At 36.8% G+C, this 24,513-nt stretch overlaps 1 protein-coding gene across 1 annotated transcript; it reads right to left on the bottom strand.

The window, feature by feature from the left end:
* Window positions 1-2,800: 2,800 nt before the first annotated feature.
* Window positions 2,801-24,036, bottom strand: LOC109038662 (extracellular matrix protein f-spondin). The gene is made up of 13 exons (XM_019053805.2): window positions 23,712-24,036; window positions 22,478-22,721; window positions 13,602-13,740; window positions 12,032-12,238; window positions 11,060-11,183; window positions 10,448-10,578; window positions 9,374-9,602; window positions 8,135-8,306; window positions 7,035-7,239; window positions 6,195-6,396; window positions 4,866-5,036; window positions 3,540-3,688; window positions 2,801-3,203 (listed from the first exon to the last, which is right to left on the bottom strand). Exons 1-13 carry the CDS (start codon window positions 23,893-23,895, stop codon window positions 3,123-3,125), a joined length of 2,238 nt encoding a protein of 745 aa, XP_018909350.2. The 5' UTR covers window positions 23,896-24,036; the 3' UTR covers window positions 2,801-3,122.
* Window positions 24,037-24,513: the final 477 nt, after the last annotated feature.

Consider the following 24,513-nt stretch of genomic DNA (forward strand, 5'->3'; position numbering starts at 1 on the left):
TCAGCGATTATCCTCAATCTTATCGCAATAAAAGCGCGCTTTTATCGCGATATTTTCGAAATAAAAATTGCGATAGGTGGCGATTTAATCTCGATTTTATCAACGAAAACTGATTACGATTTTATCAAAACAAAAATTGCGATATGTAGCAATTTAATCGCCATTTATCACAATTTTTAATGTGATAATATCTCGATATATTGCCACCAATATAATCGCGATAACCAACCGATAAAATAGCTATTTATCGCAATCACTGCTCCTGCTAATCCGATCACTGCTAATGGTGTACAGAAACTTGCCTATTAGACAAATTATGTAAATTTCAGCTGAACTACAAAACTCAACCTTTAGAACTTATCATGCAACTGGGCCATTCTGTACATTATCTCACCCTCTTTTTGTGTTTAGATCATGGGCAAGATTTTCTTGCATTTTCAAAGGTAAAACAGATGTGACGTTGTGAGATAATGCGAGTCAAGAGTTGGTTAAGACTCTGCCACCGTCATTTCTTGAGTCCAGTTGAATTAAAGTTTACGATTGGTGATGTTATAGGTTAGATTCAAAGCCTCACCAATATGGCAAAAAAGGATTGATACATACTCATGAGCAAAGATTAGAGAGCGCTGTTTTTGAAAAAGGTAAAAAATGAGGTAGGTGAAAACGTATCTTACATAGAAAACCGAGGGGCCACACATCCTCCCTGCTTGGTGAGACTTACTGAGAAGAATGGGCAAGAGCAGAAACACTTGGCGAAAATCTCTCATCTCCATCCATCAATCGCTGCTACTCGAAAAATCATGGGAAACACAGTTTCAAGGGAAGGCATGTGAATGCTGTTTATGTTTGTTGACAGCATGCTGATTATTTCCATGGCAACGCGAAAGTGATAACAGGCTCGTGGTAACCGAAGGTGATTGGCTGGCTGGGTCTGGGCGGGAGCGCGCCAACCGGAAGCGGTGATTGGTTGATTAAGTCTGCGAGCGCGCGCGCGCCAACCTTGCTCACAACATGAAAAACCCCGCGAAAGTTTGAATTGACGCGTGGTACACTCCTTTGCCGCTTCAGACTCGCTGGTTACTTGGTGCATATACACAGTGATTTACACCATCCGTACCGCGGGAGGATTAATGGAGAATCGACCCCAAGGTATCTGAATTTCTTGAGCACCCGGTCATTCTTACGGGAGATGGGGAGAGGGGGGAGGGGGGGGGGGGGTGGGGGGTGTCCCATCTCGAAAACCGAGAGATTGCCAAAGAATTTGTAAGCACATCAAAATAGGAAAATTAAAAAATGCCACCCAAAATTGACATCCATGAGCCAAAAGTTCTCTGCCAAACAATGTTCCCTTAAAATTAAAAGAAGATGTGTGCCACCTCCACAACATACAGCTTAATATGAAAATTGACGTTTAGTCTCAGGAAAAAGGTTCTCCACCTAATCTACCCCAAAGGCTCGGAAATGTATCGTTTCGAGCTTTTCGAGGCTCCGTTGACCTCCCTTTAAGAGGTGAGGTGGGGTGTGGCGTGTGGGGAAGATTTAAAAGGGTAAGAGGGTTGTAATCTCCAAAACTCAGATTTTCTGCAAAAAATTTGCAATGGTCTGATCAAAATAAAAATAGAAAAAATCGCCAAATTTTACAAATAATTTAACCTGACACCAAACAGACCAAATCACTTCATTCTATGCATCATGAGACCTTAGGAAGAAAAGGGGATGGTGCACACGCCTCTATGATTGGTATTATTTCATCATTTGCTTACAATGTCAATGCAATAAAATTTCCTAGTTAAGTTAGTATGGGCATTGAGCTAAGAAAATTAAGGGTCACAGGGTCAATTGACATTGAGTGCTGTTTCTTTTCTGAAAATTCTTCGGCACTTTGTTGAAACTTTTGTGTGGAGGAAAGGTCATATCTTTGCTTTGAGAGGGAAACTTAGAAGAGAGGCATAAGCTAAATTTCAAGTTTCATTTTTTAAATTTTATTTTGATAAAAGTACATCATGTGAAAAGATCCATTATTATCACTAATTCTACCTCTATGACATACTTTTAAAAAGTTTCAAAACTAATTTTTAGGATGCATGAAAATCTCTAAAGAAATTTACAAGACGTAATTTATGCGTAAAAATAAGATTTCATTTTTCTTTAACATTTTCTCTCGGAGAGCCTCTTTGCTGAACTAGTGTCTTCCAAAATTACATCGATGCACGGCATCGCACAACATGTAAACAACCTGCACTTTGAAAGGAGTTGCAGCACCAGCAAAGGCACTGTACGCTACCGCATGAGTAGGTGCTTCTATGTCTTGTCCCGCCATGTATCATGTCAGCCCCAAGTTGATAGACTCTTGTTAGACCAAGCTACAATAATTTATGGGATCTTCTTATACCGATAGTGTTTGTCTTGAGCAGCCATAGTATGGTCACTTCCAAGACAATTATGCAAAGTCCCAGTCTGCTTGGTGAATTTGAAGACGTACCTAACTAATTAAAATACTTTAAAAACTGACTTATAAAGTTCATTGAAGTTTGACCAGCAGTGCGGATGCAATAGTTTCTTTTCTTCTTATTTTTTTTTTAATCTTCCGGAGTTGGGAGGTTGAAAAATTACGCGGCAAATTTGTGAGAATGAGGATCAATAAAGAGTTAAGAATTAAAAACTATTCAGCATAGGCAAAAATGATGAGGGCATAAATAATGCAGAACTTATTCCAATTTTTCCATAAAAATGTTGCCTTTAGCAAAAAGTTTCTTTTTGAAGTAGGTAAAAAGCAGTGGTGAAATAATAATTGGAGAAATTAGAAGAGGAAAAAAACCACCAAAAATTTATTGACACAACTCAAGATGATACGGTGATGCCAATTAAAAATCCTTCCTCATAACATATTTAGTTTCATTGGACAAGTCTAAGGAAACTAAATACACCCATATTCGGTGTTTAGAAAAAATACGAAAGAAGTTTCTGCTACACGAATATCCATTAACTTTGATCTGGATGCTCAGATTATGAATAGGTGAATCATCATTTGCTTTCAAATGAACAGCAGCTTAGTGACTCAAAACTTAAGGCTAAATTCAGCAATCAACTCGGATTTTATAAGTACAATAAATTTTCACTGATTAACAGCTCGGTGGCACCTTACATCTTTTTTGTTGCACCAGACGTTTCGGGCATTTCTTCCCTTTGCCTTGGGCATGGATCTGAAAAAGGAAAAGATTGCACAGAAAATTAGAATTTAACATTTTTAAAAAAAATTCTGAAGAGATCTGATTCTATTAATAGAAACTATGCAAGAACAATGCTAACTCTTCTGATCGGCCAATTTTAGAACACTTTTTCAAGTAAGAAATCCAACTCTATTGCACTTTGTCTTATTTTAATACCTAGGATCAACAAAATTTGAGCAATTTCATGCGACTATATTGTAGCAATATACAGATCATATCAGGTCAAAATACCTTAGATTTTCATGATTTTTCACTGATAATGTTCCCAAAAATTGTTATTGGTAATGAGTGACAATGCTATCCAATTACCGTAATTGATCGAGTTCTTTTCTGAATTCCAACGGTGTTACAGGCGCCATCTGTTTCACAGGGAGACCATTCGGACCACTTACTCACTTCACAGTTGACATTTTGAACACTAGTTTCAGGCTGTGCGTTATTGACTGCTGGTCCAGCTCCTATGAATGAGATAGCCAGAGATATACATGTTATCATGATAAAAAATGATGGGATAGATACTTCAAAAAATAAAACAAAAGTGGAATAATAACGCTGAAGAAAACAAAGAAGTCAAAGGATAAAAGATACAAGGAGAAAATTGCAAAAATTAAAAACTGAGTTTTTTTTCTATAATTTTTAAATGATGTTGATGCAGTCTTGCAAGTTGAACATCGTAAGCCAGCAGTTCTCAGCCTGTTTTGGCAGCGGACAACTTTCTCACCAAAAGGCGAGGCTACAAACCACGAACAAAAACTATATTTGCGCTTCGTGGAGCCTTTTTCTTCTTCTTCTTAATTTTTGGTTTTATATGCAATTTTATTTGACTTTTACTCTTTGTTTCATTAAAAGAGGAGTAAACTCTTAACTGCTATTCCCTAATAAGAGCGTTGAGGCTGGCTTTCTTGCACCAGATTGTCGATAGCCAGATCAATGTTGAAATATACTTTCTTCTGGTGGTGCCTCTTTTCGGACGAAAATTCGTAAATGGCAAGCCTTTGTGGACAACCACTTATCAGCCACTCAAGGCTACTTAAGGGCCGCCGTTGTAAGCAAAATTATCATCTCTGAAGAAACAACTGATCGAAAAAATCGTTGAAAAAAATTTGTCTTTAGTTGAGAACCCAGTAATTTTGAAAACTCAGTTCACTTGCATGATTGAAACGCAAAAAAATTGTTAATCGAGCCCAATTCAACAATTCATAAAATTAGCCCAAATATTTTAATAAGCACACTCCTAGGATATGTGTTTTAGACAAAATCATATGAAATTACATTATTAATTTTCAAATAAAACCAACCTTAAAATTTTTACCTAAAGTCTTCATTTCAGCTTGAAATCTAGTCTTAAAGTTGATGATAAAATGAGCTACTCGGATAAAAGGAGTAAAATTAAATTTCAAAATTTAAAACATCTAAACAAGGCGAAAAACCTCTGTGATAGAATTTATAAAAATTCAACTACAATTTTATCTTGTTATCATATCTCTTTCAAATAACAGATTACTGTTTATTTGTCTTTACTTTGAAAATTAAATTTTCAGAGCGAATATTCCACAGAAAATATTTTATTGCTCTAATTCCTGCATTTTTATGCATGGCAAGTTCAAACGCAATATAGCGTTCATTTCCTTTTACCTGCTAGTACGGAACACATGCTATTGCATTCTTCGAGGGTTTTAAAATTATTCTTGTTGCCTGCACAGCCGCCGTACATAAATGGAATACACATCCCTTTCATCGACTCAAAACGCCAGCGCTGAAGGAAAGCCCTGCAAGGCCCTGTGTCTTCTCCCATCATACAGATCGCTAACAAAACAAAAAAAGAAAAACGCTGATGAAGCTGGAGAATTGAAGGGTTTTGAAACATGTTTACAAATCAAAACTTCTTGCTGCGTCCTTTTACCTTTTTCAGAATTTCAGAAGTGTATACAAAATAAGTAAGCCCTAATATTCACCTTTAAATCCCAGAATTTTGAGTTCTGTTTGCAGGGGAAAAAATCAACTTAAGCGATAATGATAATGGTCCTGTATACAACTGAAGTTGGATTTTTCACTTTCAGTTCCTCTCAGTATGTTGCCAAACTTTGTAGTATACATGCTAGACAGCAGTGTCGAGCGTGGATACTACTCTCAAAGCCCAATTCTCTACAGAAAAACTAATGAACAGAGTCACTTCTAAATTTGGCCTACTATTTCTTTTGTCATACAGATTAATCCCTGAAATTTTCATGAAATTATGAGCAAAAGTTTTACAGAAAAAAGGAAAACAGTTTTGAGATGGCCGGCATATCATCTCAGAGTAAATGGTGCTTGTGATACTTTGGCCAGATGGTGACGATTCCAAGGTAAGGCACAAAAGAATTAGTTCAGTGCCTGGTTTGATTCAAGCAGACTTTGATTTTTGGCAAGTGGGAGGTTTGAATTTTCAAAGACGTCAATTTTTCATTGATATACTGAAATTGGAAATTTTCAATGTATTCAACGTATTAAACTTCAAATTTCAAGAAGAAAATACGAATCAACAGGTTTAGTTTTTTGACCTTGTCCATTAGTCCAACTTTAAACATACTTATTATTACTGAGAAAGATAGTTTATTGATGGAGGAAAAATGGGAGTAATTTTTGATGATGGTATAATCTAAAAGGTGAGCCAGCCTTGAATAATTACATAATTCTAACTAAATCTTTCAGAGAGTACCCAAACTATGCATCATACCTATTATACTTGAATTTGAAAATATTCTATTTGATCTTTAAAAAATTATCCATGAGGTGGTAGCTTTCACATTTTCGAGTAACTGTTCCTGTTTAAATAAAGGGCTAAATGTTGATAGCCGAGAGTCACTACGTCTCTTTGTTCTATCTAATTCGTCCAAGTTTCATTTTTTTCTCATTAACTATTTGGAAATGCTTCAAATAAATAAAGTGTTTGATCATAAGAAGTCTACAAAATGTATGACATACATTTGGCTACTGCCATATCTGTCAAACAAAATTCCTTGGCTTTGCAAGTCTTCTCAATTTGTAGGTTCACTCTGGTTGAGCATTTCTCTGTAAGCTCTGGAGAAACGATCAGCGATCTTGTCCTCACACGTACACCTTGTCCGCAAGTCACACTACACGGGCTCCATTCGCTCCATTCTGTTGTGGGACACATTGGATCTACCTGGAATAAATTATTGTTTCTCAGGTAACATTTCAACAAGTTGTTTGTGAGAGAATTAGAGTTTGTTTCCTCTTATAAATAATAGCATTCCTCAGCTATGAAATACAATTTTATCAGAGGAATAGCTTTGAGACAATGAAAAGAAAAAAAATTGTGATCAAGCACAATAATTTTTATTCAATTTAATAAACACGGAGTGTTACAGCTTTTGTATGGAAAGGATTTTGATGCCATAAAAAGCCATTTTTTTTTTTTTTGTCTGAAGGAAACAAAAAGAGGTGAGTAATGAAACTTTTTACAAAAGAATTTAAATAAGATGAACAAGGCTAAACGGCTAAACTTGAAATCCAAGGTCAATGGGCTTTGATCTAGCTCATGCAAAAGTATCCAATACCCATGTACTTTTTGTCCCTGTACACCGTCATTATTACTTTCTAGATGAAGTCACCACATTGTTAGTAGAAAGAGGAAGGTTCCTATTTTTTTTTTTCTCTTCTATTTTGCAATTTTCTCGCAAATAACAAACTTAATACTGTATTAATACTGTAATTTCGTGGTTTAACTTTGTAGTGAATGTATGATTTACTACAAATCTCAGTATAAATGTATCAAATCTGTGCAGTGTTGCCTCATCCTACCTTGTCTGTCTGATTCTGACAAAGTTTCTCGACACATGGCTCTTTCTCAACGATGGGCACATGAGGGCACTTTTTAAAGCTTGACTTCTCCACAAAATGTCTTGTTCTCATCCTGAAGCCATCTCCGCAGTCTGTTGAACAGTCTGACCACTCTCCCCAGTCAACAGTTGCACATGTGTTGTCAGGCTCATCTTCTTCTTCCCGCCTGAAAAATAAAATATCATTTAGAGTGATGAACAGGGTATCTACTAAAACAGGCTGGCCAAAAATCAGCACATTTACAGTAATATTTCAGTACATTCCTAAGAAATTTAGTACCTCCTCAATAGAAAGATTCAGTACATTTCCAATACTTCCATTTGACGAAATTCGAACAATTTCGAGAATTTGAAATTCTATTTTAGCAATAGCGGGGAAGGGTTGGGGGTAACGACCCGGCCCTCTCCCTGTGCGAAGAGTCTTTTGACCCAAAGCCTGGGTGTTCTCTCCCCTTAGCATTATTATATTATAACTGTATCAGATTACTGTATCAGATTACTGTATCAGATTACTGTATCAGAGAACTTATCAGAGAATTGTATCAGTCGCCTGATTTTTCACTTGTGTTTTTACTTTATAAGGAATGGTTATAATTCTGTATTTTGAAGCTACCAATAAATAATAGTAATAATGAAAAAAATTGAAACCCTCGCTCGAATTGTGACAAAAATGACGTAGACACAAAATTTCATTGGTGCACACTGAAAAAAAACATTCCGGGATAAATAGACATACCGTTTGTTCTGGGCTCAGAGACCGCAAGTTCCGGGTGCTGTAGCCGTAGCTTCAACTGCTCCGGGTGCTACAGCCGGAACTTTTGACCTCTGAGGCTGGAACGCGGACGCCGGACGGTTTGTCAATATAGCCTGTAAGTACGGCTTCCACAGCCGGAGTTTTTTTTCAGTGATGGCTTGAAAATTAACTGACTGCACAATCAAGATTTTGTAGGCAAATACTACTCTGAAAACTAATGCTCAAGGGATTGCATACTTTGCAGGCTTTCTTAAAAAACACACGTGGTATAAAGGAAAAATTAAATTGCTAGTCCAGAAAACACTCACAGACAAGATGGATCTGATCCTAAGCACATTTCTTTTGAGACTAATTGCCGATTACAACCAGACATCTTTGCTTTCGTAGGTTGAACATACTGCCGAGTCCTCATTCGCAGACCTTTCCCACAAACTTCAGAACAGTTACTCCACTCAGAGTAAGGCGTAACAGCACACTCCGCTTTAATGGATCATGAAAAAAAGTGAATGGGTCACATCATTTTCCTGATTTAAAATTTGGTGCATTAAAAGAAAATCTTTTAAGGCCAATGGGAGTTAAAAGGTCAAACGTCTCACGAATTGTGAGCTAAAAAGATGCTTGAATTTGAACGCTTTCAACAAAAGGCTGTTGTTATGATAAAATAATATATAACTTAGCTCTCAAATCAAAAATAATCATGAGAGAATTTTGAAACTTTGCAGCTGAGGAAGAGCCTGGTAAATCAGTTGTGTTTCCGTTTTTCTTCTGACGAAAAAACCTCACAAAAATGTTCAAATTTATCTTTGTTTTTATTACCTGCAGATTTATTGGCAGTTTTTTTTTTCATGTTCTTATACTTAAACTTACCTTGAAATCTCAACAGAAAAGGATCTTAAATGTTTCATGCAAAAATACTGTATATCAGGGGGAATTATCACTCTTCAATCGAGGAATGATTCTCTTGCTTAGGATAGAAGTGCTGAGGGCTTTATCGAACAGTAAACAGTTCAGTTCCCTCGCATACGTACTTGTCACTGTTAAATTACCTTCTTATTTGATTCAGCTACCCACGGATCAACATCCTCTCTGGCTTAGGAAGTTTTCCCTCCTTATCTTTTCATATTAATACTTACAGTTGACTATTATTCTCTTGTTGAATTGCGTACGCAACACTAGCAAGGACATAATGAATTAAAAATCCTCCACATAACCCAGTTTTACTGACTTGATGGCTGAAGTACAAAACCATGTATTTCCGTTTGCAACATTGCAAACTTCCTGTTATCCTTTTTTTTCTAAGGGGAAAATAGTTGAAGCAATTTCTTAAAAACTTCCTTGATTTTTATTCTATGCCAGCAGAATATTCTGTATTTTCGAGCAATAAAGTTGGATTATTTCTCCTCAAAAAAGTAAAATAAGAGCAGACATTTTAAAACACATGATGTAGATACATGGTTTCGAACTCAGGCTGTGGAAATGTATCTACCGTTGAAGCTGAAAACTCCAACTGAGTGGATGATGAAGGAGAGGAAATTTGAAGGACTTACGTCTGGCTGAATCCTCAGTGTTGTCTGTCTCATGAACCTCTTCCAATAAATCATCCACCGATTTTTCCGAGCAAGACTTGGGGATAACTTCTATTCGGTTAAGATATAAGCGAGCTACTGGTTTCATTTCTTTGCCAGATGGATCATAGAATGGAGCACGAGGATCTTCTGGATACATGCTTGATATTCTGTGAATTTTTTCTTGAGGAATGGATGGAGCATTCGGCGACTAAACAAATTTTAGAGCAATATGAGATGAGGGATTCCACATCTGACATTTACAAAAAAAAAAGGAAAAAAAAAAAAAAAAAAAAAAAACTTTAATGCTTTTAAATTAAAAATATGGTTAAAGCTTCACAGCTAGGCCGAATGTTTTTTTAAGCATCTTGGCACAATTAACGCCTAAAAATGTCAAACCAAACAAGAGTTACAGCATTTTGAGGAGTGCTGATTAATAATGGCAGTTTGCAGGAAAAACATCCCTGGTAGCAGGAGCTGTAAAAAATCTCTTATGTAACTTGTACAATTTAATTAAAAAACTCTTAAACTTTATGAAGAAGGAAACCTTTTTTGAGATCTTCTTCGCGTAAAATTTATGAGAGGTCAAATTTAAGTACAATAATTGTTTTAAAAAAAACTCCTAAAAAACTCTTAAAAATAATACATTTATTTTTTTAAATTTTTCCCAAAAAATTTTACTTGACAAAAATATTTTAAAAAATCACGTTTTCTTGTGGAGTTGTTTAACACTTTTTTTACTTAAATTTTGCCTCTTGTAAATATTACGTAAAAAAATCCTGAAAAAGGTTTCCTTCTTCGTAAGTTTTAACAGTTTTTTTGAGAGTTTTTAAAAAATAAATTTTAAAAATTTAAATCTGTCATTCTGACTTGACAAAAATTGCTCTTCTAATAAATTCACCTTCAGACATTTTGTCGCTCCCCTGATGTAAGGGGGTAACTTTATTTTGAGATAAGCCCTATGGTCTATGTAACCCACAAATTTGAAAGTTGATAACAAAATTTCTGAATATAAGAGCTTTTGAAAAGAGAGGAAAGAAAGGATAAAGTCAAAACCATATAAGAGATCCCGTTGTCTGTACCGGCATCGTAAGGATACAGATTAATTATCATCTCTTCTTTCCAAGAGCAGTCTTTTGTACACAAGTTCAAACCGGATACGCCAACAATCCAATCGGGAGATGGGCCTAAAATATAAAAACTCTATCTATACAAAACTATAATATCATCAATAGCTTAACATAAAGAAGTCTAAGGTTGCCATGCCGCCCAACCCCAGACCAGCATTAAACAGAGAGCCGTTTTTGTGGCAATAAAAATGGTGGGCTTATAATCCAAAAACTGGAGACTAGGGGCTCATCTAGAATTATTAAGTGCCGATAATTTAAAACTCACGGAAATCAACTTGGTAGATCTCTGCAAATAAGCACAACACTTTTGGGAGACAGAGAGCTTGTAAATTTGACTAACAAATGCTCCCTCAGAGGTCAATAGAAACTCTAAACTTGAAGATTTCATATAAACCAGAAAATGCACCTTGAAATTTCTGTAAGTATAGTGACTAAAAGTTCTATATAGTGACTAAAAATGACAAAATGACGGCCTGAAAAAAGATATGCTTAAAATTTATAGTCCCATTTACCCGAAATTCATATTAAGACATCTTACCTAACATAGAAACAACGGACAGAAGATTTTTTCTCTTATCCACACGAAACGTGGAGGAAGTATTGGTGTTGACATTTGGATACCACAGTCCTACAGCTTTGATTAGAGAGCGCAGAAATTTTTTCTGTAAAAATTGGAAACAGGTAAAATGAAGAATCACCTCCAACAGAGAATATATAGAACAAGAGTGAGCAAAACTTGAATAAAATATGAAGCAGAAAATATAATAAATGATAAATATGATAGTATCGCCTATGTGGAAGTTATCTTCAGAATATGAAATTCTGAAGTAGGAGCGACCAATACAAATTTTTGGATGAGCAGATCAAAGCAGGAGGAATTTTGGATGCATTCAGTGACAGTAGAGACATGAAAAAAATAATTAGACAGAAAAGACTTCTGGACGAAGAATCACCTTCACAAAACAGGCATAAGAAGCTTGTACTGTAACAGACAAATGACCTGGCCCAAAAATATGCACAAGGCAGAAAACAAAAATTAAAAAATGGGTTAATTAAAAAATTAAACAATAGTAAGATATTAAAACACTAGAAAGGCAGGACGTTTAGAGCCATCACAGGCTCATTTTCAAATGGAAAACAATCAAAATTAAAAGGAAATTGAGTGCCAACCTGTTCCAGTTGTTACCTAGTAGTTGCATGATAGCAACTGGGATATGGTTGCCCCTGAAATTATTATTGTTTTTTCGACTGAAAATGAGCCTGTGACGACTATGAGTTAAATTTACTCTTAGTGTTTCAATATTTTAGCATTGGAATACCCATTTTTTTAATTTTTACTCTGTAGTGAAGCTTGAACATGAGGCCTCATCTATTTTGTTATTTTTTGAGCGACTAATTTTAATTTCCTAAAAATTGTCTGCCACTATCAACCATTTAATCGTTTTCTGGTCAACCAAAGTTTTTACTTTCCTTCCTAAAATTTATGGAGGAATTTTTCATCCAGTCTTACCTTTTCCTTCAGCTCTGCCTCCAAGATTCGGACAGATCCCCATTCTGCAACATGTTTCAGTCCACTAGAGGCAAGTTGACCCTCACCCCAAAAAGAAAAGTTTGGACCATGCGTGCCACCTATGACATCACTGAAGTGTGTCAGCCAAAGAGAAAATGGGAAATCTTTTGGATGCGTTGCATTCGACCACAGTCCCTCGAAAGTCAACTGGAAAATGAGACAAAGATGCTTCATAGCTTGAACGATTATCTGGCAGTGAGGATTTGAAAACAAACTTTCTGTTGAGTTGATTCATTCCTGGTTCTTGGTATGGTCAAACTGACGAGCAATATACTGAGTGAAACATCGTGGCTAGTTTAGACTTTTTAGCCAAAAAATGACTAAATACCCTGTGTATGAGCCTAATGAATCATTTTCAACCCAAAAAAATGGCAAAAGTCAGAGAAATGAAGGCAGGATTCTTCTTAGGAAAAATGTTGCAATTGATACAGAGGTTGATAACAGTACCATGTTTTGTTACCCTGTTGTACCATGGTTTTTTCCAAGAAGAATTCTGCTTTGGTTTCCCTAAAATTTACAAATTCTTGATTGTTGGCGCTTTAGTTCTTAGGTTGGCTAAGAAGTTAAAGTCAGCTGTGATTTTAGTCTAAATTGATAAGATACATCGCTCATCAATTGGATTACGCCAAGAACCCAGGACAAGTCACCTTAAAATTTCTTGATCTGTTATTAATTTGAGATTAAGAGCAGTCCTTTCCCATTAGAGCTGCTCCAAGAGACAATAAATACTTTGGAACTTGACTCTCTCGCAGCTGGTTGGAATAAAGTAAAAATTGCATAAACATGCTTTATTTGATCCCGTTATTAATTCCCCCTTTATTTAAAAGTAAAACTACATTGTCCTTCACATCTGACTCTTTTCCTTGCGGTTGTATGTGGGTCAACTTCTAAATTAGGGGTGCTTGTCTTTACTAGATGTCCTTGTCTTTAATAGATGGTAACTAACGAGTCTCTGTCACGGGTCACTCTCTCCAAATTTCTGAGTTTTTTCCTTAAATTTTATTTTATTTTGCAAGGAAGACGTTCCTCAGCTTACATTTATGTCTGATTGACATGGAATAAATATTGCAAAACTCGACCCTTTTGCAAAGAGCTGGAATAGAATAACAATTCTATGCACATATTTTTTTGACCATGCTAGTTGTTTCCATTGTTACAATAGATAAAAATCCAAAAGAATTCTATAAGTTTCTCTAAACAGGAATACATTTTGCTCATATTGATGGCAAAAGTGTGAAACCACAATCTCCATTGCAGTGTTTCAAAATTCTGCTACTGAATCATTTTTTCGAAGATGAACAAACCCACTTCATAGCTTGAAATGTTTGCAGAATATTCTCCAAATAGATGAAAAAAATCAAGGAAGTTCTCAAGACATTACGTTAACTAGTTTTCAAAAGAAAAAATAAAGTATAACAGGAAGTCTGCAACATCGCAGACGGAGATCTGAGGTTTCCCATTTTGGCTATTGGTATGGACTATATACAAATAGGATCCTTTTTCCTATTACCTGATACTTGGCCTCATCACAAGCGCAGCAAGTCTTGTTTTCTTTTTCTGTTAAATTCTCTTTCCCTTCGGGGCAGAATCTGTAGGTGAGACCATCAGCATATTTGTACCAATGACGTCCATCCTGCGACACCATAGCTCTGTAAAATGATCACAAAAACCAATAAGAAAATAAAATTTTATTGAGTTTCAAAAATGATTGAGAATGCGACAGGTCAATATAAACAACAAGTAGCAAAAGCTACCTGCTGAGGGGGCGCCGCCCCCCCAGACCCCCCCTTTCAAATTATATATGTGAGACTTTGAGTATCATAGAAGTCGTGCGGCGACATGCCGAATGAAATGCCACAATTAAAATTATTGGATCAGATGATGAGCTGATAAAAGCCTTACCTAGTAATTTGGGAACATTTCTGACACAGTTTGGTTGCTTTAACTATCACTTTGATTTGCGAAATTCAAATCGTTTTCACTTCGTATGTAGTTAAATTTGATTTTGACTGACTTAGTTTCTGATGGATTCAAACTCATAATATACATTTAGGTTCCAGGGAAAGAAAAATGCAGATGAGCTACACTTCACATGAATATAGATTGATTAAAAATAAATAATCCGAAGAAGTGATGGAATAAATGATAATTGTTTACTAAAGTAAATACTATACCTAGGATTCATAGGAATTTTAAATAAAATCCCACCCATCACTAAAATAACCCATATGTATATACTCGTGGTGCCTGCTCTCGGCTCGATTTCGCCGAATGGAATTCTTTATCATCGCGGTTGTCCTTGTTGCGTGCAGGAGGAAATGAAGGCGCGCTCGCAGTAGCAAGAAGCAGACGCGCCAGGTTGCTTGCGACGCGTGAATGTAGCTTAACCTCCACAGATTAACAAACCGTCGAGCAGCCACGCGAAAAGTCCTATACCTACATAGAGAAAAAAAGGAGGTATTTGCATCTTGAGGTTTGTTTACCCTGTGACGTAGGTCTGTACAACCTGGCCAGCGAAATCCGAAATTCGAACTATGAAAAATTGACCATAATTTCCGATTTTCCGAGGTGTAAAATACACAACTCAGCAGGAGAAAGAAAGAAAAATTGATTCGATATTTCTGGAGATAAATGTATGGATACGGACGATATATCAACGTTGAAATATCGATACAATATTTTGGTCTAAAATATCGATAGTCTGGTGGCGCGGAGCGTCTTTGGGAGGGGAGGGGGAGGGGGGGGGGGTTGGGCGCGTAGACGATAGAATATCGCACCCGAACTGAGCCTTAAGGTTCGAAACGCTGATCAATGTTCCCACAAAAATGACGCGGCGCAACGGCTGCAGCCACGCCGGAGCGTGACTGTAAGAGGAGGAAGGGGGGAGGGAGGGCCCCCTTCGGCCCTGAGCAGACCGACGAAAGTAATAAAAAGCGAGAGTAATAAAAACAAAAAACTCAAGTTTACACGTGCAGAGCTCGAGGCATTGGAGCCAAATTGGTCTGTTTGTTATTTAGGGATAGTGTCCTAGCCTAAGTTTATTTAAAAAACAATTAAATAAGAGGAAGGATTTCAACCCTGAAAAATGTCTCCGGGACCACGACAGCCTGTGACCCCAGGGTCACAGGCTGTCGTCGTCGTCGTGTCGTGAGATCGTCAGTTTTGGTGAGCACGGTTACAGAGATGGACCATTTTTTTTAGGGAGCAAACAAATCAAAATTTTGAGCCTTAAGTTGGTCGCAACCATATCCGGAAGTCGTTACAGTGACATTTTTGTGCAACATGCTTCTGTGGAAAGTGCAATACTTAATGAATACTTTTGACAAATCGTGTTTTTTCCGGTTTGCGCTTCAAACGTGATTTATTTGTGGAGTGTAATACGTTCCTTTTTGAATTGAAAAACTCGTCAGATGCATTAGATAATCGAGTACAGCATCTCTCTCTCATTTCTTAACGCAGGGGGCGGCAAATTTTGCATTTTTTTAAAATGTAGGTTTAAAAAAAATCGGATTCAGAAAAAAAAAATTACAAACGAGAAAGCGTCTTTCGGTGACACAAGAGACAGCACCTTTAATTAGTCGAGTTAAGAGAGAAACTAAACACGCAATTTGGCATGGAGCGGTGCAGCAGTGATGATGAGGACTTGAGATAGAAAGGAGAAGCCCTCAGCGCGGCGCACGGTGAATCGAGTCAATGAGAGAGGTCGGAAAAAATTTGGGAACTTAAAACGCTCATAACTCCGTTTATACAAGAATCTAATGTTCTGCAAGCTGTTCCACTGGTTTTCTCGTGATATTTTCTTCCAGTATCACCCCTTGAACTTTAAAATGTAACGAAATAAACATCAACATTTGCAGTTCTTGTCAAAAATTTCATGTCCGACCCCTCTAATTGACTCAATCCACTGTGCGGCGGTCGGCGTGAAACGCATAGCGCCTACAAGACTGTAGGAATACTTCACGCATTGCGCCAAACACAGTGCGGTCAGCGCGGCGCGGCGGCGGAAGTTAAAATTATTAAACCACATTTATGTTTGTTCTTGCATAATTTTTACCTTCATTTCTTACAAATGGAAGGCCTTGTTCACACATATGTAGATAGGTTTACGGAACTTAACTTTCACGCAAAGTTCCGTGCGAACTTTTGCTAGAAGTGAGGGGCATAGTGTCCTTTCTTTTAATTTTTCTTGTTTTGCCGGTTGAAAATGCGGGTGTGATCCCTGCGAAACGTCCCGGGTTTCTTATTATATTTTATGTGTTTCTTTTTATTATTTGCGTCCTTAGTCCCGTTTTAAGTTGTTTCTCTGTTACTGTTTCGGGCCGATTAAGTTGTTTTTTATTGATGTTTCGAAACGAATGAGAAGGGGGCGGCAAAATACAGGTGGCCCATAGGCAGCAAGTAGGTAAATCCGGCCCATGGGCGGCAAGTAGGTGAATCCGGCCCTGTTTTTTAAATGAATTTTGAGTCAAATTTACGTGAGAAATTGATTTACCAAGATTATTTTTCTTAATTAAAATTAACTTTCTTTTTAATACAGTTTTTACGTAAATACATTTGTTCGTAATTTCCAATACTTTTTACGAAATTTTTATGTTAATTTAATTGTTATGTAAATTTGACTTCCTTTTCCGACTTTTTTCTTTTTTCGCGTTTTTCTGTGATTTTTAACAATTTTAGACTTTCTTTCCTTACTCTAGTAAGGATCTAGTCGTCAGAATCTATCCTGAACGACAACTTACATTCATGGAAAATAAAGCTTTAAATGTTTCTGACCATTTTTTACCATCCAAACTCACTAGAACACAGTGTACAGGTATATGAAAAATTTGAAGAGCATCGCTGTCAAAAGCTAAGTTCTCCTTCAATTTAGCTCTTTTTGTATGGTCTACAGGTAAGGACAAATCTAACTGTTTTTGCTAAATGCGTACTGTTTTTTATTCATAAAATTTGAAAGTCTCAATGAAAGCAAAGCTATGTCCAATCACAGCTAGGTATTTTTATTTTGAGACTGCACATCCCAACTTCTCCCACTTTTTCAGCCGAACTATTTTTTTTTTTTGGGCTAGATTTTGGTTGGTGCAGTAATGCTGATGGTTATTTTTACGAGGGCTGTCCCAAAAGAAACCGGACTTCTGTCATAGAAGGCGAACCGAGCGTCGTAATGAAGTTTTCTTGGGCTTGTTTGAAAGCTGATAAGCTACTGAAGATGCTTGTTTTTACAGAATGCAAACATTGGTCTTGGTAAGGAAACTACACGCTTTGGAATAAAGGAAAGTCAAACTCGAGTTGCGATTTTTGTCTTTATTTCAAGAAAAATTTAGATACAACTTTAAAAAAACCCAGGTTTTAAGTTAAAAACTTCGTTGCAATCTTATTCAAATGCTTAAAAATAAGGAAATCAACATTTTAAGCAGCTTACCAAGTCATCACCTATCCCCTTCAAAATACTCGCCAGCTTTGTCGATGCATTTTTGCCACCGTTTCTTCAATTGGGAGAAACACTGTTGGAAATCCTCGGGTTTGAATGATCGCAATTCCTTCAAGGTGTTCTCTTGAATTTCCGGAATGGTTTGAAAACGTCGACCTTTCAAGGTAGATTTAAGTCGTGAAGAAAAAATCACACGGAGCCAGGTCAGGTGAATAGAGGGGATGAAGGAGGACACTCATGGCATTCTTTGCACAAAATTCGCGGATTTGGAGGGATGCTTGGGCAGGTGCGTTATCATGATGCAGAAACCAGGAATTCTCTCTCCAAAGCTCGGGCCTTTTTCTGCGGACATATTCGCGTAATCGTCTCAGAACACCATTGTAATATTCTCGGTTGACGGTTTCACCTTGAAGGAATTGCGATCATTCAAACCTGCGGATTTTCAACAGTGTTTCTCCCGATTGAAGAAACGGTGGCAAAAATGCATCGACAAAGCTGGCGAATATTTTGAAGGGGATAGGTGATGACTTGGTAAGCTGCTTAAAATGTTGATTTCCTTATTTTTAAGCACTTGAATAAGAGAGCAACGAAGTTTTTAACTTAAAACCTGGTTTTTTTTTTTTAAGTTGTATCTAAATTTTTCTTGAAATAAAGACAAAAATCCAAACTCGCGTTTGACTTTCCTTTATTCCAAAGCGTGTAGTTTCCTTACCAAGACCAATGTTTGCATTCTGTAAAAACAAGCATCTTCAGTAGCTTATCAGCTGTCAAACAAGCCCAAGAAAACTTCATTACGACGCTCTGTTCGCCTTCTATGACAAAAGTCCGGTTTCTTTTGGGACAGCCCTCGTAGAAGACTATGATGGTGAAACCTAAATTTTCCAATGATATTTTATCAGCATAGTAAACTCAACCACGACTTCAATCATAAATAATTCCATTTAGCGAAATCAAGCTGAAAGGCACAAGTAAGGATTCATGAAAGTTGAAGTCATAGCTCAACATTATAGGGTAGGTTCAAGTAACTTTTAACGTGTTTTAGACTTTTTTTCTTACCGTAGACCCTGAAAAACCACTTAAATTCAAGGAAAATAAAGCCTTAAATGTTCATACCCATTTTTAAATGTCAGAACTCACTAGACCACATTATATTCATGATAAATTTGAAGAATATCGCTGTGAAAAGTTGAGTTTTCCGTAGATTTAGCACTTTCCGTATGGTCTTTAGGGTGATTTCACGATAACAGGAATAGTTAAAATGTGAAATACCTTAAAAATAAAAGTGCACCAATTTTAACAGGATTTCATTACCTCATTTTAAAGGTATTAAACTTCCCTTTTCCAGCTTTTGCACGCTCTATTTTGATTCAGTGCAAAGTTAAAGTGATTGATAAACAAGCCATTGAATCAGGTATCAGCGCTTCCCGCGGGACTGCTGGAGGTCCACGCAAACATGGCGGCCCTGCCAAATTGTGTCGGTTACGTAACAGACACAGCGTAACCGACACTTGAAAATGTGAGATTAAAGATGATACAAAAGATGAAACTTGGCAATTCTTGAGTTATGAGGTAGAATTAATGCTGCCTTAAAAGTTTTCTAAACTTTAAAGACTTCCTTTTAGTTTAATAATATTAAATTGAGGTTTTTGCGTAGTGAGGAAATAGTGCTACACACCTAAAAATCACTGGTTTTCATAATAATTAAAGTTTTCATTGTAAAAAAAACTGACTTATCAGTAATGGTTTTGTTGAGAAGACTTCAGCGAACAATGTGATGGCAGTTTTGAAACTCCTGACTCCATCTGGCGAGAGAAACACTGCACTTAATACAACTTTAAAAATTTGTTGCCAAATGTGGCGACACCTCTTTCTAATGACTTTTCTCGCTCAATAATAAACATTTCAGTTCAAACTGGCAATTTTCTTGAACATTAGTCTCTTTTCAGCAAATATTGCCAAAGAATTCATGATCAGTACTCATTTGTCATCGCAAATTGCTCTTTTGCTTCAAAATCGGGGTTGGCGACGCGTAACCGACCGGACATTTTCGGCCTTTAAAGTCTCATATTATTAAATATAATAATAATTTATCATATTTTTTAGCATGGATAGGTTCAGGGACATCATTCCTATTGATTTATTCCTTTGGTTTTTAAGTGTTTTGCCCTATGTCGTTCATAACCCACGGCGACACGACTATTCCTCTTATCGTGAAATCACCCTTTAAGGTAATGACAAAAAGTGCTAAATTGAAGGAGAACTCAACTTTTGACAGCGATATTCTTTAAATTCATCATGAATATAATGTGGTCAAGTGAGTTCCGACAGTTAAAAAATGGTTTAAAAATTGAAAACTTTTAGTTCGATGAATTGAAGTTGTCCCTTAGGGTCCATTAGCGCTAAGGAAAAAAATTCTAAAACTTGTTTGAACCAACCCTATAATATTCTCCCACAGGATTCACTTTCAGACAGTAATAATTAATCAACATAAACATCAACCATTACTGATAAATCATCAAAGATCCTATTGGGCGAAATTCAGCCAAAAAGCACCAGTTTGGAGTCTTGACATTTTGGCCACCATTGGTTGCTTATTTACGCTATTAAACTGTGACTCGATGATAAAGAATGCCATAGGGCGACATTCAGCCGAAAGGCACCTGTGTGGGTTCTTTACATTATGGTCACAGTTGATTGCTAAAAGCTACCAAACCATGGCTAAATGATCAGAAATTCCATTTGGCGACACATGTTAACACTCTTTGAACATCTGAGGTATGAGTTCTGGAAATTTTGGCTATACTTGGTTGCTAAACGCTACTTAACAGTAAATGTTCAACAGTGACTTGATGATAAAGAATGCCATAGGGCGACATTCCGCCGAAAGGCACCTGTGTGGGTTCTTTACATTATGGTCACAGTTGATTGCTAAAAGCTACCAAACCATGGCTAAATGATCAGAAATTCCATTTGGCGACACAAGTTAACACTCTTTGAACATCTGAGGTATGAGTTCTGGAAATTTTGGCTATACTTGGTTGCTAAACGCTACTTAACAGTAAATGTTCAACAGTGACTTGATGATAAAGAATGCCATAGGGCGACATTCCGCCGAAAGGCACCTGTGTGGGTTCTTTACATTATAGTCACAGTTGATTGCTAAAAGCTACCAAACCATGGCTAAATGATCAGAAATTCCATTTGGCGACACATGTTAACACTCTTTGAACATCTGAGGTATGAGTTCTGGAAATTTTGGCTATACTTGGTTGCTAAACGCTACTTAACAGTAAATGTTCAACAGTGACTTGATGATAAAGAATGCCATAGGGCGACATTCCGCCGAAAGGCACCTGTGTGGGTTCTTTACATTATGGTCACAGTTGATTGCTAAACGCTACCAAACCATAGCTAAATGATCAGAAATTCCATTTGGCGACACAAGTTAACACTCTTTGAACATCTGAGGTATGAGTTCTGAAAATTTTGGCTATACTTGGTTGCTGAACGCTATTGAACAGCGAATGTTCAACGGTGACTTGATGATAAAGAATGCCATAGGGCGACATTCCGCCGAAAGGCACCTGTGTGGGTTCTTTACATTATGGTCACAGTTGATTGCTAAACGCTACCAAACCATGGCTAAATGATCAGAAATTCCATTTGGCATAATGGAGATGTTGCATGTGTGAGGAATTTGCGATTTGACTGTTGAATCTTGTGTAAAAAGTCACGAGAAACACGATGGTGCCACTGGTTTTCTCTGAAATCATCTCCCAAGCTCAAAAAAAAGCACTCAAGTCGAGGCCAAAATGGCGGGAATATCCCACCCTACCCTGAGAGTCAAAGCCTAGATCAAGACCTATTCTCCATGCAAATATAGGGAGCTAATACTTTGACAGGGCTACCAATTTATCTGGGGACTCCAAAACTGAATACACGGCAACCCTGCTAATGTATTTGCTCCCTATCTTTGCATGGAGAGTTTGTCTTCATGTAGACGTGGACTCTCAGGGTAGGGTGGGATATCCCCTCCATTTTGGCCTCAACTTGAGAGGTTTTTTTGAGCATGGAAGATGATTTCAGAGAAAACCAGTGGCACCATTGTGTTCCTCGCGAACTTTTATATAAGAATCAACAGTCAAATTGCAAATTCCTCGCACATGTAACATCTCCATTGGGCCAAAATGCACCGATATCAATACCTCATATGTTACTGGGTTCCTCGAAAATTCTCCTCTTGGACTTAGCCTAAAAGTGTGGACACTTTTTAGCCTCCGGCGAAACCTAGAGTCTATACGGCTTCGCCGCACGACTAAAAAATCAATCACTGATATTCTTTTTCATTCTTCCTGAAGGGTAAGATATCTTACAAGAATAAAGTTGTGTTGATTTTAGTTGGAGCTGCCATTAATACGTGATTTTAGTTTGAGCTATGATTAATATGAAATTTTAGTTTGAGCTACGATCAATATCGACGGTGAAACTACCAAACCACGTATCTCGTTTGCGGTGTTTAAAAATCTAAGCTCACATTTTATTATTTTGAAGTAGACCAAATCAATATCATTCCTTGAAATTTTCACAGAATTTTCTCCGCACGAAAAGGAAAAATCACAGAAATTTTTAAGACTGGATGTTAAGTAGTTTTTCATTTAAAAAATAAAGTATGACAGGAAGTCTGCGACGTCGCAAACCGAGATACGTGGTTTGGTAGTTTCACCATCGATATGTGATTTCATGTGCTTTGAGCCACAATTAATATGTGATCTCATGCGCTTTAAGGATTAAGCTAAAATAAACTTACTAATCTGTTCCGCGATAACGCAGAGCACATCAACTTTGATATGCAATTTGGATGCTCATTCAAATTACAAAAAAGTCTGCATGGCCAGCAACCATTGAGTTTATTTTTGCTTAATTCCATCCGCATGAAAAACATGACTACACTCTCATACCTGAATAAAACACATTGATTTCCAGGATTTGGTGCTTTCCATGATACAACCGCCTCAGTTTTTGGGCTACGATCAATTTCTGCAACGGTGTTCAAGCAATCTGGGTCAAAAATTGCTTTGGTATCTCGGTGAATCTGGAACCTTCCAACATCAAGGGGCGATCCTCCATCGGTATCATTTTCCTTCAATTGCACGCTCAAGACGAACTGATTGAAAGATACATTTCTTTCATGGCGAATTGAGACTGAAATCGAACAAAACAAAAAAAAAAATAAGTTCGAGATCAGTTGCAAACTTACTAAAATGTGTGGAATATTTATTATACTTGAAAAATATTTTATCATCTAAGTTTTTGGTATTCTATTATGTAGATCTTGCAGATTGAAGAGAACAAGGAAATTAAGTAACAATTTGCTGGAATACTCTCAACACAGCTCGAGTTTATCATAATGGAAACTTTTGAGAGGTGATTCTAGGACATGTTGAAAAAAAATATAGCAATGCATTTGGTTGAATTGCTGATGTCGAGTCTCATTGACCTCATTGGTACTAAGCATTTCAGAATATTATTTTAAAAATAAAATAGGCTAAGGACTTTTGATAAAAAATTGGTGATAAAACCAGGAAATATTTCCTTAACAAATTACATCTTTCATAGAAAACCAATGTTCTAACTGAAATAGTAAAACGGTCTGATTAGTCTTGAAATTTTAGATTGACTCATTTTAGCTCCTTCTACAAAGAACTGTGCCATTCTATGAAATCAGAAGGCACTGTTCATTTCGGTAGTATTTGGTTTATTGAGTTCCTGGATAAAAATTTGAATATTAAAAAGTCTCATTAAAAAGTCTCATTAAATGCGACTGTCAAAGAGCTTGTTAGGGCTCAGTACTAGTTTTTACAACTGAACTTTGCAATAGTGCATTTCATTTGGATTTGATACCTCGCCTTCAGTCATATTGTATGGTGCCATTTTAACTGCCTGATGCATTATTTTGTGGGTGGTTGAAAAAATGTCCATGCTATCAATTCCTGGATCCTGGAATTTAATCGATTCGACTGTTAAGCCTGGGTTGATTATTGAGAAGGCAGAGCGGGAGGAACCTTTGAAGAAGCTCTTAAGTCAAGAATAATTGACTCTAATTGAAATTAATGGATTTCAATGTAAACAGGACAAAAAATTAACTCGGCAAAGTTGATTTTAAGAAGAAATGTTGATTAAAAATTCAGTTACCGGAATAGATGGAACCTGGTACATACGCAGAAGGGTTGTCTTTTATTGAAATTTTAAAACCACTGCTGATGGTAGGTCTTCCCCTGAGTCTTTGTAACTTTGAAAAACAAGTTTCTCCTTTAACAATGAGGCAAAAGTTTAAACAAACAAGAAAAAACAAGAGACACACATTTTGGGGCTTCATCGTGCTGAATTTAGACAGTCTGAAGTGACGAGAGCCACAGTGGAGTTATTTGCAGATAATCAAGCTCAAAGTTCATTGAGGCAGCGTAAAATTAAAAAGTTATCAGAGAGTTACTGAACTTTCATTCTCGTACAGTGATGCAGTGATTTTTATCAGAGATGGAGGTTATCTTGAAAAATTTACAATAAAGTAGATTGGTAAACAATGCAACTGAGTTCAGTGAGAAAATTTTCTCACACTGAAGGTGCACATCTGCAGGTCGATTTTTTAATCGTTATCAAATGACCTTGATCGATGAGTCCCTATCTTAGGATCAAGGTCATTCGATAACGATACAACAATCTAGGTGCAGTTACCGTGCAAGTTGAGAGTATTTTGAGGGCCAGAGAGAGTAAAGTTTCCTTCTTCCCATTCATTCCCATCCAAATTAAATTGTTAAACTCAGTGTGTTTTTACCTAATTTTAGCTACATTTTTTATAGTTTTCCTAATCTTGCATAAAATCATGCCTCCAATAAGAACTTAACATGGTATTCCTTTATTTTATTTACAAATTTATCATTTCAAAAATGTATTCTAGCAGCCTCGTTAATGAGGGCTAAGGTCAACTTCAAATGTT

The sequence above is a fragment of the Bemisia tabaci genome, chromosome 6 (assembly GCF_918797505.1).
Source record: "Bemisia tabaci chromosome 6, PGI_BMITA_v3".
Classification (NCBI taxonomy): Eukaryota; Metazoa; Arthropoda; class Insecta; order Hemiptera; family Aleyrodidae; genus Bemisia; species Bemisia tabaci.

What these genes read in the sequence shown, in the direction of transcription:
- LOC109038662 (XM_019053805.2), bottom strand. Translation starts at nt 23,895, where the DNA reads ATGAAGCCCCAAAATGTGTGTCTCTTGTTTTTTCTTGTTTGTTTAAAC. An exon ending in GTGATGAGGCCAAGTATCAG is followed by an intron (nt 12,239 to 13,601) that starts GTAATAGGAAAA and finishes CTCATTTTCCAG; the next exon opens with TTGACTTTCGAGGGACTGTG. An exon ending in ACAACGGGATCTCTTATATG is followed by an intron (nt 9,603 to 10,447) that starts GTTTTGACTTTA and finishes AAATTTGTTTAG; the next exon opens with TCGCCGAATGCTCCATCCAT.